Consider the following 13752-nt stretch of genomic DNA (forward strand, 5'->3'; position numbering starts at 1 on the left):
GCTTGTATAATGATACTCCTTTCACTTAAAAAACAGGAATGTATATAATTACAAAGGCGCCTATGCAAGTAAACCTTTTAAGAGTGGAACTGTGCAAACTTTTATAGACATGTTAACCTTGCCCACTGCTTCTCATCTCATCCACCTCCCCTTAATCCCTCATACATGTAGTCCTTTCACTTAGAATTTCCTCTTCCCCCCACCTCCTGCCTCTACATAACCCACTCCATCCTTACACTCTTTCTCTGGGCACACTGCTAATGATCTGTTCATATTCCAATCTTAAGCTGCAGATGCTGACCTTATGCAGTTGCATGCCCTCAATTCTGGCCCCCATGTGCATGTGTAACCCTGTTCTGCTTGATGCCCAATCCACACATTTGGCCCCAGCCCTACCCGCCACCTGCATATGCTATTGTCCAAGGCCTGCACACACCTGGTCACATTCCAACCCTAGTGGCACTCCATCCACCCACTCCTCCATCTTTCCTGCTATGCTCCTTCCTCATGCTGGCCTACATTACCTGCCATTTTCCGACCCCAACGCATAATCCTGGTTATATTCTGACTGCACTTACAGCACCACAGTGCTTTGCCTACACACCTGGCCTCTGTCCTATGCACGGTGGCGCAGCGGTAGAGTTGCTGCCTTACAGCGAATGCAACGCCAGAGACTCGGGTTCGATCCTGACTATGGGTGTTGCACTGTACGGAGTTTGTACGTTCTCCCTGTGACCTGCGTGGGTTTTCTCCGAGATCTTCAGTTTCCTCCCACACTCCAAAGACGTACAGGTTTGTAGGTTAATTGGCTGGGCAAATGTAAAAATTGTCCCTAGTGGGTGTAGGATAGTGTTAATGTGTGGGGATCGCTGGGCGGCGCGGACCCGGTGGGCCGAAGGGCCTGTTTCTGCGTTGTATCTCTAAATCTAAAAAATCTATATTTCCCCATGCACACACTTACCGAATTCCTGGTTATGCTTCATCTGCATACAATGCCCTCCATAATGTTTAACTTCTAGCTCCCAGTTCTAAAGAAGGACATTGACCTGCAAAGTTAACTCTGTTTCTTTCCACAAAAGCAACCTGATGAGCTGAACAATGTCAGTATTTTATATTTTGTTTTGGACATCTGGCAGTGGTGGAGCTTTGGTATTGGAGAGAGACAATGTCTTGATAAAGGTTGTGAGGCTAATTCAATCGCAATTCTGAGGTCATTTAAGGACAATGAACAAGAGATCTACTTAAGTCTGAGGAAGGGCTCCGACCCAAAATGTCACCTGTCCATTCCCTCCCCAGATGCTGCCTGACCTGCTGAGTTCCTCCAGCACTCTCCAGAAGTCTACCTGGAGAGCTTATGTTGTAAAACTAAAAAGGAAGACTGAAATAACTGGGCAGAACAGGTTTGAGAGTATTGCGCAATTAAAATTTGAAGCATAATCAAAGGTTGAAGAAGCATGAATAACAAAGATAACATAACTTTATTGCTGTCTTATGTACAAAGAAAGTCTGGGATGAATTATGTTAGGAAAGGAATGCATTGTATTCAATGCCAAGCTAAGTCATGCAGGTGGTGGATCTGCACCGTTGATAAGAACCCTGAAACAACGGCACGGTAGCGCAGCGGTAGAGTTGCTGCTTTACAGCGAATGCAGCGCCGGAGACTCAGGTTCGATCCTGACTACGGGTGCTGCACTGTAAGGAGTTTGTACGTTCTCCCCGTGACCTGCGTGGGTTTTCTCCGAGATCTTCGGTTTCCTCCCACACTCCAAAGACGTACGGGTATGTAGGTTAATTGGCTGGGTAAATGTAAAATGTAAAAATTGTCCCTAGTGGGTGTAGGATAGTGTTAATGTACGGGGATCACTGGGCGGCACGGACTTGGAGGGCCGAAAAGGCCTGTTTCCGGCTGTATATATATGATATGATATGATATGATAATGCGGAGTTCATTTAAAGTAACTGGAGGAGATGTCCGAGTTCTACAAATGACAGAACATTCAACAGAGGTTACTAATTGTTATCAAACTATTAAAAGGATCTTTTGAAATACAAAGAATGCCAAGTGGTATCTGCGAGTACCTCAGCAATTTTGTCTTCTGTTACATAATAAGGAAAAAGTTAATAAGTCAATTCGGGTTCAGACTCACACATTGTAAGAAAAATACTTAATTAATAAATTCAATATTTTATTAAACTGTCCTAGTTGAGACAATTTCAAGGATGTTTTCATGATCAATTGGAAATGAAAAATAAACCCACAAATCAACCACTTTGTACTATTAAAATAAGTGATTTATACTTCTGGAACCCTGTCAGAAAATTGGAAGTGTTGTCTATAACTATTAGAACTGGACATGTTAAGAGAAAGGTCAGAAATAGCACAAATGTAGTTGTACTTGCACCAGTTCTAAACTGACATTTCTTGCCCCTTTATTTTACTGAGGTGGGTGTTTATAGTTCACTTGGAAAGCTGTCAACTAATTATGTCATTTGCTGCAATGATAACAGGTGCTTTGCACCAGGGTTTGGGAAGCCAGTCTTCATTGACCCTGATTTTTACAATTGTAAAAGTTATAACTAGGCTGCAGAATAGGCATCAGCAACCAGGCTGAATCAGTGAGGTAACTGAGACCTTCTAGACATTAGATTACATTAGTTTGTTGTCATATACAGCACGGTGCAATGAAATTCCATGTCACGTGAAGCTCACGGAGGAAACAGTATGCATCATGTTCCTCATGGCAAGGCAAATCAAAGCATGATGACAGTACAGTAGATTTTGCTCAAATTGCAGATTACCATAAAGGGATGTTATAGACTGCACTTTGTGTGTGCACCCATATAGTGGGTGCACCCCACGACCAACAATTGAAAGTGGTGCCACTTCTCATTTCTGCTGCTTGTTTTTGGATACACGTTTGTGCTCATTTCCTGATGTGAATTGCGTTTCACTCATCTTCTAAGTGTCATTCTGCTGGATTGTCCTTATTTCAACAAAGCAGCTAATTCAAAGTCTAGTCACTCAGCAAGGGATATTTTATCAACAAGCCTAATGTTCCCTGACTGGAGTCCAAGCACAAATACACAACATGCCATGCTGTCCTGTTATCAAATCATTTTTGATGGCCATCCAGGAAATCTCAGAAATATTCCAGACTATGTTTCCACACTTCCACTGCTTCACTAGACAGAGGGATCAACCCTTGACACCACCAGCCCTACAGAAAATGAAGAATTTTCCCGATGGCATCGATCATCAGTACCATTAAGTGCTGGAACTATTACAGTAGAACTGTTGTAGAGACTATTTCATCTGAACCGCCCTTCTCTCCTTCCCAGTACATCAACATTCCTGACATCCTTTTATCACCTTAGACAGGTCTTGTGCTTAATTAATTGCAGACCTCCCAAAGATTTTGCTTTAATAGAAACTTTTCCAATCTTAGGTTGCCCAAATGCCTGACAGCCAACAATGTACAACTAAAATGTGATCATAGTGAGAACATAGTAAGAGGTATTGGAATTTCCATTCACAGAAATAGGCACACTTCAATAAACTTGCATAGGTGTTGCTCGCTGCATCTTTGGTGCAGGGTTAGAGGGTCCCCGTATTCATTCCACATGGTCACTATGACCGTGTGATCAAGCATGGAAAACTCTTGTCAGTTTTAGATTATGAATAAAAGGCCAACGTGCAGCTCACAAAATCACATTGGTTCCAGTGAAATAGAATAAAACTCAATGCAGCACTATATATTTTCAGGCACAACTACAAAACATCACACTGAGCATAATGATTTCACATCCAGAGAAATACACCAGATCTTTAAGGAATGTGAAACGCCTAATAATATAGCCATAGAAATGAGGCAAATTATTTCCAATTTTCAACTGGCATTTGAGGTAAAGCATTAGCTATAACTATTAGTCATGTGAACTAAGCCCCACTACTGACAGCATCTACATAAGGCCCTGACTCAATAAGGCAGCATCTATCATCAAGGATCCTTACCGTTCGGGCCATGCCCTTTTTCTCCTTGCTACTGTTCAAGGTTGAGGGGGGACCTTGAAACTTACCAAATAGTGCAAGGCTTGGATAGAGTGGATGTAGAGGAGGTTACCACTAGCGGGAGAGTCGAGGATGAGAGGGCACAGCCTCAGAATAAAAGGGTGATAAAAGGATGTACTTTTAGAAAGGAGATGAGGATGAATTTCTTCAAATGGTGGTGAATCTGTGGAATTCATTGCCTCAGATGGCTGTGGCGGCCAAATCATTGGGTATTTTTACAGCAGAGATTGACAGATTCTTGATTAGTAAGGGTGTCAATGGTTTTACAGAGAAGGCAGGAGAACTCACACATGCCATAAACTCTACTCTGATCTACCAATATTAGGGATAATTTTCAGTAACCAAATAACCTACCAAACTTCTATGGGATATGTGAGAAATAAAGGAGCACCTGGTAACAGTGAGACCATTAAAAACTCCACATACACTGTATTTGCCCCAGGTCTGTGTCACGACTCAATCCCAGAATCATGTTTCCAGTCATGCTCCTGCCCCAGGCTCCCAGTCATACACCTTGCCCTGTTCCGGTCATGCTCTAACTGCAAAATTGTAGAGCCTTGCAATGGTGTACACAAATCTGCACACATACCGTTCAGTTTCTCCAAAGCCTTCTATTTTTCTATGTTTGAAAGAAAATTCTTCCAAACTAAGAATTTACCTGTTGCAGAGATAATTTTGAAGTTATTTTTCTATAATACAAAAAATATTATCAATAATGATTGTTACGGAGTAAAGGGCTTGTCCCACAGGTGATTTTTTAGGCGACTACAGACGACTAGGCTGTCGCCACATGGTCAGTGTCGTCTGTATGGTGGTGAGTAATCTCCAAAGAGTTGTAGCATCTTTCTGGTCGCCATTGGATTTTCAGATGTTGAAATTTTTTTGGCGACAGTGGGTTTAACGCCAATGAGCATAGCTTGACGTATCCTGACATAGGTGCTGTCGTAGGTTGTCGCCGGTGCTGACTTCAGTGAATTCCAAGTGTGGACTTGACCTGATCACCCATCAGTGTAATGTGTCCATAAATGATGTTAGGTTTTGTATGTATTTGCACTTGTATTCTGTTTAAAGTTTGAATCTTAAAGTTTGAAGTTTATTGAAATTTATTACAATATTTTTGTATGCACTGTTGGATGTTCTTATCAACCTTTTAAATTTTTTTGTTTGTTTCAATATCAATAAAGGAAATTCTTGACATTTTGATGGAAAATTGATGTATAAAGTTATTGTATTTCAGAGTAATTTCTCATGGCATCACTTTCAAATAGTCATGATGCAGAATGATTGGAAACCCTACCGTACACCCCCTTTTATAGGGAAACTGGGTGAAACGTGAATTGTCTTCAGTTGTCTTCAGTCTTCACGGTCGTAGCTTGTCGGGGGTGGACGTAGGTTGACTTCGGTTGTCGTAGGTTGTCGCCTCTGTGGTGGTAGGTTGTCGTAGGTGTCGTAGGTGGATGTCCTACTCGTGACGATTGGGTCGCCGGTTGTCGGTCGCTTGCCGTAGCTTGACGTCGACTAGGTTGTAGGTTGTTGTAGCTTGTCGTAGACATTGTCGTAGGGGGGTCCAGTCACCGTTTTTTCGACGACCTGCTACGACGATGAAAATCGCCTAAGTGGGACAGGCCCTTAAAGCATGGTAACAGTGGCAACTGACAGAGCATTCGACCAGTAATGACGAGGACAAGGATTATTCCATGTATTCCACAGAAAGGCAGGCATAACGTTGGCATACAAGTTGAGCCAGGCTAGATCTCAAGCATTTTCTACACCCTTGATCTACCTTTCACCCTTTTTGTTTGTTTCCCCTCTACCTTCTTTCAAATGTCCTCATTAATCTATCAGCTAGATATCTTCATCAACAGTTCACCAAGGCAATCAGGGCTCCATCCTAACAACGATATTACTGTTGTTTTATCCACCCCTCCATTCATTTCACTGCAATGGAAAACAAACTTGTTTTTTTCTCTTTCCTGGTTCTGATTAAAGGTCTTTGACTGAAACATTATCTCTATTTCTCTTCTAAAAAAGAAACAAAATTGCTAGAAAATCTCAGCCGCTCATACAGCACTTTTGAATTTGCTGGGCAACGGTTTGAATTTGCTTGGCAACGGTCTGAACAGAACTTAGATTCTCTCTCTGGAATTGCTGTCTGATCTATTGACTATTTGCAGCATGTTCTGTTCAGAGAAGGACTGCAGAATATGCAGCCTAGGCAAGTGAAGAATTAGCCTCTGATTGAGGAGTGTGTACATTCAGAATTGACCAAGAGACCTGATTGGAGGAGTACACTGATCCTGGAAGATTATAAATCTGGAAGAAATTAAATAAATATTGAAGCGATGTTGGGATTTGAAAACAAAGAAGAGAAATTTAAAACAGAATTGTTGCTAAACTAGGTCAGCAAATATGAAAAAGTTATTGCTGAGGCCCAACTTCAGAGGCTTAACTGTACTAGCAACAACCAGTCTTTGTGGCTTGGAGTTTGGAACCTGTTATACATTAATCCAATCTGCAGCCAAATGGTCCCAAGTTATTGTTTGACATTGCATACCAAAAGAATCATGGAGATCAGTCCAAATAGTCCAATCAATTCATGGCAGCAACCCAAAAATGCTGAATTCTTTGGCCAAAGTAGTAAAATACATACGAAAAAAATTTGAATTGCATCGTCCTCTAATCAGTGATTCACACAAAAACATTCATGCGCTGGAAACAATCCACAAAAGAACATTGAATCACATTCTAATTTTAACCCAGACTATTATAATGACTTGCCGTCACCTATCTGACTCGAGTATCAATAACATGAGGCTATTGAGAGTATTTACTTTGCTAGATCTTTTCTGTATATGTATCTGGAAATGTAGGCCACAGGCACTGACTTCATGATGGAAAGTCCAGACACCAGAGTTTGAATGACATAATCACAACTTTTAAATCTTAACAAGACTTTTATCTTCCTTGGGCAAGGGCTTTGTAAGCTGCCTTAAGTATACTTAGTGGCTTTGAAGATGAGTGTAAAAAAAAATCTGATAAATGTAAACTTGTAAAATTACTTCACATTAAACTGCAGCGATCGAACTTTGATTCAGAAATGATAGAGAAATAATCTTTAAAAGTTCTTCAATATCTGGAAATAAGTTATGAAGAAAGTAGAGGGAATGTCAGGGACATTTATTTAATGGCTTCTATGAATTGGAGATGGGTGGTGGTGGTGCCTTTCTGAAAGAATGAGCTAAATAGTTTTAAAATATACTAACAACCTATCAAGTAACACTTAAACAGAAACATTTATTATTATTATAATACTGTTCCTAACCCAGTTGCATTTCATTTTTATTATAGGCCAACATGGATATCCCTGGACTGAATGTCAACCAACAAGATTACTATGCCTATGTCTACTTCAAGATTGACATTGACTTATTTAACTTTAAGTAAAGCTTCGGCAATAATGTGAAAAATAGAAGTTGCTTGATTTTATGTATAGAATATTTTACATATATATATATACATGAACATACATATGGAAATGGATCATGGTAATTTTTTAAGAATGTTTATCTGAACAAATAATATTAAAATACAACTGAAAAACTGGAGGAGGGTCTCGACCCGAAACATCACCCATTCCTTCTCTCCTGAGATGCTGCCTGACCTGCTGAGTTACTCCAGCATTTTGTGAATAAATACCTTCGATATTAAAATATAATGCTGGTTAAGATTATATAGAAAATATTTAATGATAAAATTTGCACAACACTTATTTGAAATTTGTGTCTGATAATCAATAAAAACTAATTGAGTAGATTACATTCATTTTATAAAACATAAGGTTTTATTTCAATTTTATGAATTTATTCAAAATGTCAGTAATTTTGGAGCATTTGTAATAGTTTTGTGGATTTGATTTTGCATAAAATATTTGCCTATGTCCACAACACTGATTTTGTCTTTTTTGATTAAGAAGTTTAAATCATGTCCTAATCTTACTTCATTTACAATAAATTGAACTCCCTCATATAGCTGATCAATGATCCCAAAAGCCATCCTTGTTGTTTTTCTTTAAATCTCTCAAATTTGTCTTGACGTCAACGTCATAATCATAAACCTATACAAAGTCTAGCTATTTCTTTACGGTTGATTTCCAGATCCAGATAACAGTAGTTATTTGTAAACTTCATTATATATATGTACAAGACTTTCACTCTTAACTATCTCATCTGAAGAGCTTCCAGAACATCCTTGATTTTTTTCCTCAGCCCAAGTAATGGATCTAGAAGTGTTGATGTTGCTATATTATTGTTGCATGTACCGAGATAGTGAAAAACTTTCTTTACATGCTATCCAGTCAAAACATGCTATACATAAGTACAATCAAGTCATGCACAAGTACAACAGGTAATGCAAAGAGAAAAATACCTGAGTGCAGAATATAATGTGGCAATGTTATAGCTACAGAAAAGGTGCAGATATAAAAATTGCAAGGTTCCCAATGAGGTAGGTTGGGAGATCAAACTAAACCTTTAATTTATGAGAGGACCTTTCAGTTGTCTGATAATAGCGGGGAAGAAGCTATTCCTGAATCTGGTGGTACATGGTTGCAAGCTTTTATATCTGCTGCCCATTGCAAGGAGAGAAGAGGGAATGACCATGGTGTAAATGGTCCTTAATTATTAATTTCCCGAAGCAACTCAAAGTGTGGATAGAGTTGATAGGAGCAGAGGCTGGACTGGGTTTGTGGAAGAATATATTAAAATCCTTTCTTAATTTGATCGGAATTGAACAAGGTAACAAAAGGGTGTGTGGATGTGGCAATTGGTATCTCTCGGTGACCTGGTGCAGAACAGGTTCATGGGAATTGACAAAATAAGATCAGACGCATTACGTTTTGTTTGGGAATGTATTGAATGGTGAATGGTGAATGTAAACATTACAAAATTAGGACAGAGATAAGGAAGCTTGTTTTCCCAGAGGGAAGTTAAAGAGTGTTGGATGCTGGATTACAATAGTAGATGGAATGTCAAGCTGGGTAGACCACCCACGCCCCCTACCGCTGCTAGTAACATAGAAATGTTGCAGTAAATGGGGGGCTTATGATTGGCTCAGAGAGGGGATGGTGGCACGGTCCACCTAAAAGGTGAGATAGAATAATGTCAAGATGCCCTTGTATTATGTTTGACTTGTACTAACCATGTTATTGAATTGGATTGACATAGATAAAAAATATGTTATGACTAATGAAATAATTGGTACCCATGTAGTAGATGGTATATTTTCGTATAGTTGTATATAACAAAAAACAAAAGTTGTTTACTGCACAGTATAACTGTCGGCTAAATCTGCTGTGAAGTCAGAGAACTGGTGAGCAGTTAACTGCTGCCATCTCTCCATGATATAATGCAATAAAGCCTCTTGAAGCAAACCTGCCAAGTCTACGCTTTTCATTTTCCTTTAATTTCCCTCTAAATTAATTTCTTCCACAGAATTTGGCGTAGTCAGCAGGAGCCCAATTGTAATGGGATTTGAACAAATACAAGTGGGAAATAAAAGGGAATGATAAAATAGTCCTAAACGAAAGGGGGACGGGAGGGTTTCCCACTGAAGGGAGAGCCCTGGGCAACCTAGCTATCTGGCTGGTGACTCACGCTGAGCCAAGAGGCCTGCGGGGTGAGACAAAATTGAGGGAAAGATACATTTTCTCACGCTGAGCCGAGAGGCCTGTGGGGTGAGGCAATGCAGAGAAGATAACTTGAAGCAGGTGCCCGAAAGCGCGCTATAGAAATTGAAAGGTGACTTCGAGGTTTGCGGATGGAGTGAAATCGGTGCATGCAATCTGTAAATAGTATATTATAAGAAATTGTCTGCGGAAACCTAACTTTTGTTTTACAGACTTAGGAAAAGATTATGGGAGACAACAGTAGTCGATCAGAGAAATCTGATCCTACTGATAGAGAGAGGCCTAAGGAAAAGAAACAGGTGGTCCAGGAGGGAAAGATGCAGATAAGAGAAAACACTGCCAAGGTGATAAAAAATACCATAAGATACCGGAAAAAGGTAGGTGATCCCATAACCCAATGGGGTCGCCAGCAGATGTTGTAATAAAAAAGAACGGAGATGACCCATGTGTGGTAAATTTTTGTAGTAATCTATATGATCGATCAAATGGAGATTGGAGAGGAAATGATGATCAACAGGCTGAGTCCCTCACTCACTGGTTGACCCACAGAGGAAAGGAGGCTATAATGGGGGAAGAGAGAAAACATAGCGACTGACATAGGGGAGGCGGTGTGATGTTTGCAACACAAAGACGAGCCGTTCCCGGATTTTATAGCCTGATTTAGGAGTAAGTGGGAGGAACATGCTGGAGTGCCACTAGCTGACAATGGGCCTCCGGCTGTTCAAACTTTAGTAAATTGTTTGATACACCGACAAGCTCAAACTTATAAATTGGTTCATCTAGAACGGCAAAATAAGCCGTGGGAAAGTGTGATCACTGCGCACATGATCATGGAAAGGGAGGGACTGTTTGCCCAGGCAAAAGAGCTGAAACCCAAAACAATGGGACAGTATTACACAGGGAGAGTGGTCTGGGTACGAGGAGGAAGGGGTTAGGTAGGGGTAGAGGAAGGGGACCATGAGAGATACAACAAGAGGTACATGCTGGAGATGTGGTAAGAAAGGGCAGTGGGCTCGAGATTGCAGATGTCCCCTGTTGTACTTCGTGGTCCGGTATCTGTTATACCGTTGTTGACTCTGGAATGACCACAAGTACACGTATTTAGGGATTTGAAGCTGAGTATAAATCAAGGCTCAGTTTATTTCATGGCCACCTGGAACCAGAGTGCCTGCCCATATTACGCCATTCCCACATATACATGTTGCTACGCGGGCAAACAAAGTAGTTCTTGTGATATAACAAAATAGTCCTTGCAATATCACAACATCCCCCACATCTACAGCAAGGGAACGCCCAACAGGGAGGGGATCCAGCCCCTGCTCCCTTCTCATTCAGTAATCCTGTTCCCCTCTCATTCAGTAATCCTAATCCCTTCTCATTCAGTAATCCTAATCCATCAGCATAGGGATGCCGCGGAGGTATGGCGGAACAGGCGGCTGTGATCAGATTATCTAACTCAACGGAAGAAGAACCCATGGCTACAGTCAAGATAGGTGATATCTGGTCGATACCAGAGCCACTATGTCATCAGAGCCCCTCTCTGTGGACATCCCCGTCAGTCAGTCAAATATTAATACTATTGGGGTTGCCCGTGTCCCCATGATAGAACCATTATCGGAACACACTCATATACAGGTAAATAGCAAGCCCCTTACTGATACTTTTATAATTTCTAGAACAGCCCCACTCCCGTTACTGGGAAGACAGGCTCTGTGCGAACTGGGAGCGGTCTTATACTGCACCGCGGACGGCAAGTTTATGGAACTACCTCAAAATCTGATCCAATTGCTAAAGAAAATTAATGAGGAAGAACAAGGGCAAAATGTGCCCATCCTATACTGTTGGCAATTGAGTAGCAATCTGTACAGTCATTTGGTCAGCCGACTTCATTGTGCCTGCAAAGAGTGCAGGATCCAAAAGGCCAGTATTTACAGTATCTTGTCAAAACCAGCCAAGACCATAAGCAAACGCATTGCATGACATTATATACACACCTCCATAATCCCGGGTAGCAGGAAAAAGTCTCCCTCTGGTTGAATAAACTCAAACAATTAACCCCAAAGGACCCGTTATTTGTTCTTTGGGGTCTCGGGATTAGGAATAATGGTCCACCTCTCTCAAAACCAAAGGGATCGATTTGAGATGGAAGATGCCTTGTCGAAGCCACTGCCACTCCCCAGCTGGACTTAGTCATCCAATTGATAATCCTGACCTGGTTCTATTTACTGTCTTCACACCGACCTAGCGATGACAGATTATTAGCAAGATATGCGGTGGTTATGCCACACCAAGCGTTGGAGGCATATGCTTTACCATCCGGAACGTCTGCTCAGGCAGCAGAGCTGTATGCCCTGACTCGTGCCTGCATATTGGCAAAAGATAATAGTGCTAATATCTACACAGATTCTCGCTATGCGTTTGGGGTTGTACATGACTTTGGGCAGTTATGGAAAAATAGAGGATTCATCACATCACCAGTAAAGCAATTAAGCATGATACACTTGTCTTAAATTTACAGGATGCCTCAGCAAATCGCAGTTATTAAATGCGAGGCCCATACATTATCGGATGATGATGTGTCAAAGGGAAACAGATTAGCTGATTATGTAGCCAAGCAGGTTGCCCTCCGGCAAACCCCGCAAATTCAAGCGGCTAAAATTGAGTCTGCAGCACAAAGAAAGCTCCCGGTTAGCATTGATGTAACCCAGCTACGGTATTCCCAGAGCCTAACATCACTCCAGGAAAAGAATTCCTGGAGCAAAGCAGGGTGTTATCAAGACCCCATTGTTTGGGTCCACCCTGGTGGTCAGGTAGTTTGTCCCAGGGGCCTATTTTTGTCCCTGTCTTGCCTAGCCCATGGACAGGCTCACATAGGAAAAGGGGGGATGGCACACGCATTGTTCCAGCAATGGTATGCACTTGGGATAATAGTCATAATTGATAAAGTTTCAAGAACATGTCTCGTGTGTCAAAAAAATAATAAAGGGAAGATGCCTGCAAAATTTGATCACCTACCACAACCTGAAATGCCTTTTGAGAATTTGTAAATTGATTTTGTACATATGCCCGCAGCGAAGTACATTCTGGTCATATGTTCTCCTGATGGGTGGAAGCACACCCCACTAGGAGGGATGATGCAAGGACAGTAGTAAATATTTTAATGAAAGAAATAATACGTAGATTCGGGATACCCATGGGAATAAACAGTGATGGAGGAACTCATTTTACCAGTAAATTAGTTCAGGACCCGTCGAAGGCTCTTGGGTTCCAGTGGAAATTACACCTATCACATCAACCACAGTTCTCAGGGATGGTAAGAAGAGTAAATGGGGAAATAAAAGCTATTTTGGCCAAAGTATGCCAGCAAAATAGGTTGTTGTAGCCAAACGCCATGCCCATAGTGATGTATGCCCTGAGAAATCAGATAAATAGAAACACAGGCCTCACACCTCACATAATATTGATGGGGCGACCTATGACAACAGGAACCCGGCACCTAATGACTCCTGAAAAGGTAGCCCTGATATGGAACGATGAAAAATCCTTAAGACATGCCCAAGCCATGTGTGAAACAGTTGGTAAAATCTATGTGAAAGTAAAACAGGTACAGGTCCCAACAACAAAAGGAAATATGCACCCGTTTAAACCAGATCAGCTTTATGTGCGAGCAATAAACAAAGATTATTTCTCTCCTAGATGGAAAGGGCCATATTTGATGCTGCTAACAACATGGACAACAGTAAAAGTAAAACCCGATTTGATACACACCACCAGATATGAACTGCATCACTCAGACGGAACCCTCGGGGAGAAGAAACACAAGCACCATAAAATTTTGTAGTGATAAAAAAAGTGTCAAAATGTAGTCATATTCCTAATTAACTATCTTTGTGGTATTAAATACTTGTGGATCTACCAACATTATATGGGAACTTAGAGGACATGAGGGTGAAGTGAGGCATCTAGATAGTTACAAGAAACAGGATGAAGGTAGAAATTG

General features: G+C 41.1%; 1 protein-coding gene across 2 annotated transcripts in view; it reads left to right on the top strand.

The window, feature by feature from the left end:
- Positions 1 to 7825, top strand: part of LOC144593538 (V-type proton ATPase subunit C 1-A-like) — an 86433-nt gene extending 78608 nt beyond the window's left edge. For both annotated transcript variants that reach the window (XM_078399260.1, XM_078399259.1), the window contains exon 13: positions 7418 to 7825. In XM_078399260.1, the coding sequence (XP_078255386.1) occupies positions 7418 to 7513 (96 nt within the window). In that variant the 3' untranslated portion in view covers positions 7514 to 7825. The remainder of the gene's footprint in view (positions 1 to 7417) is intronic.
- The last annotated feature ends 5927 nt before the right edge of the window (positions 7826 to 13752 follow it).

The sequence above is a fragment of the Rhinoraja longicauda genome, chromosome 5 (assembly GCF_053455715.1).
Source record: "Rhinoraja longicauda isolate Sanriku21f chromosome 5, sRhiLon1.1, whole genome shotgun sequence".
NCBI classification, from domain to species: Eukaryota; Metazoa; Chordata; class Chondrichthyes; order Rajiformes; family Arhynchobatidae; genus Rhinoraja; species Rhinoraja longicauda.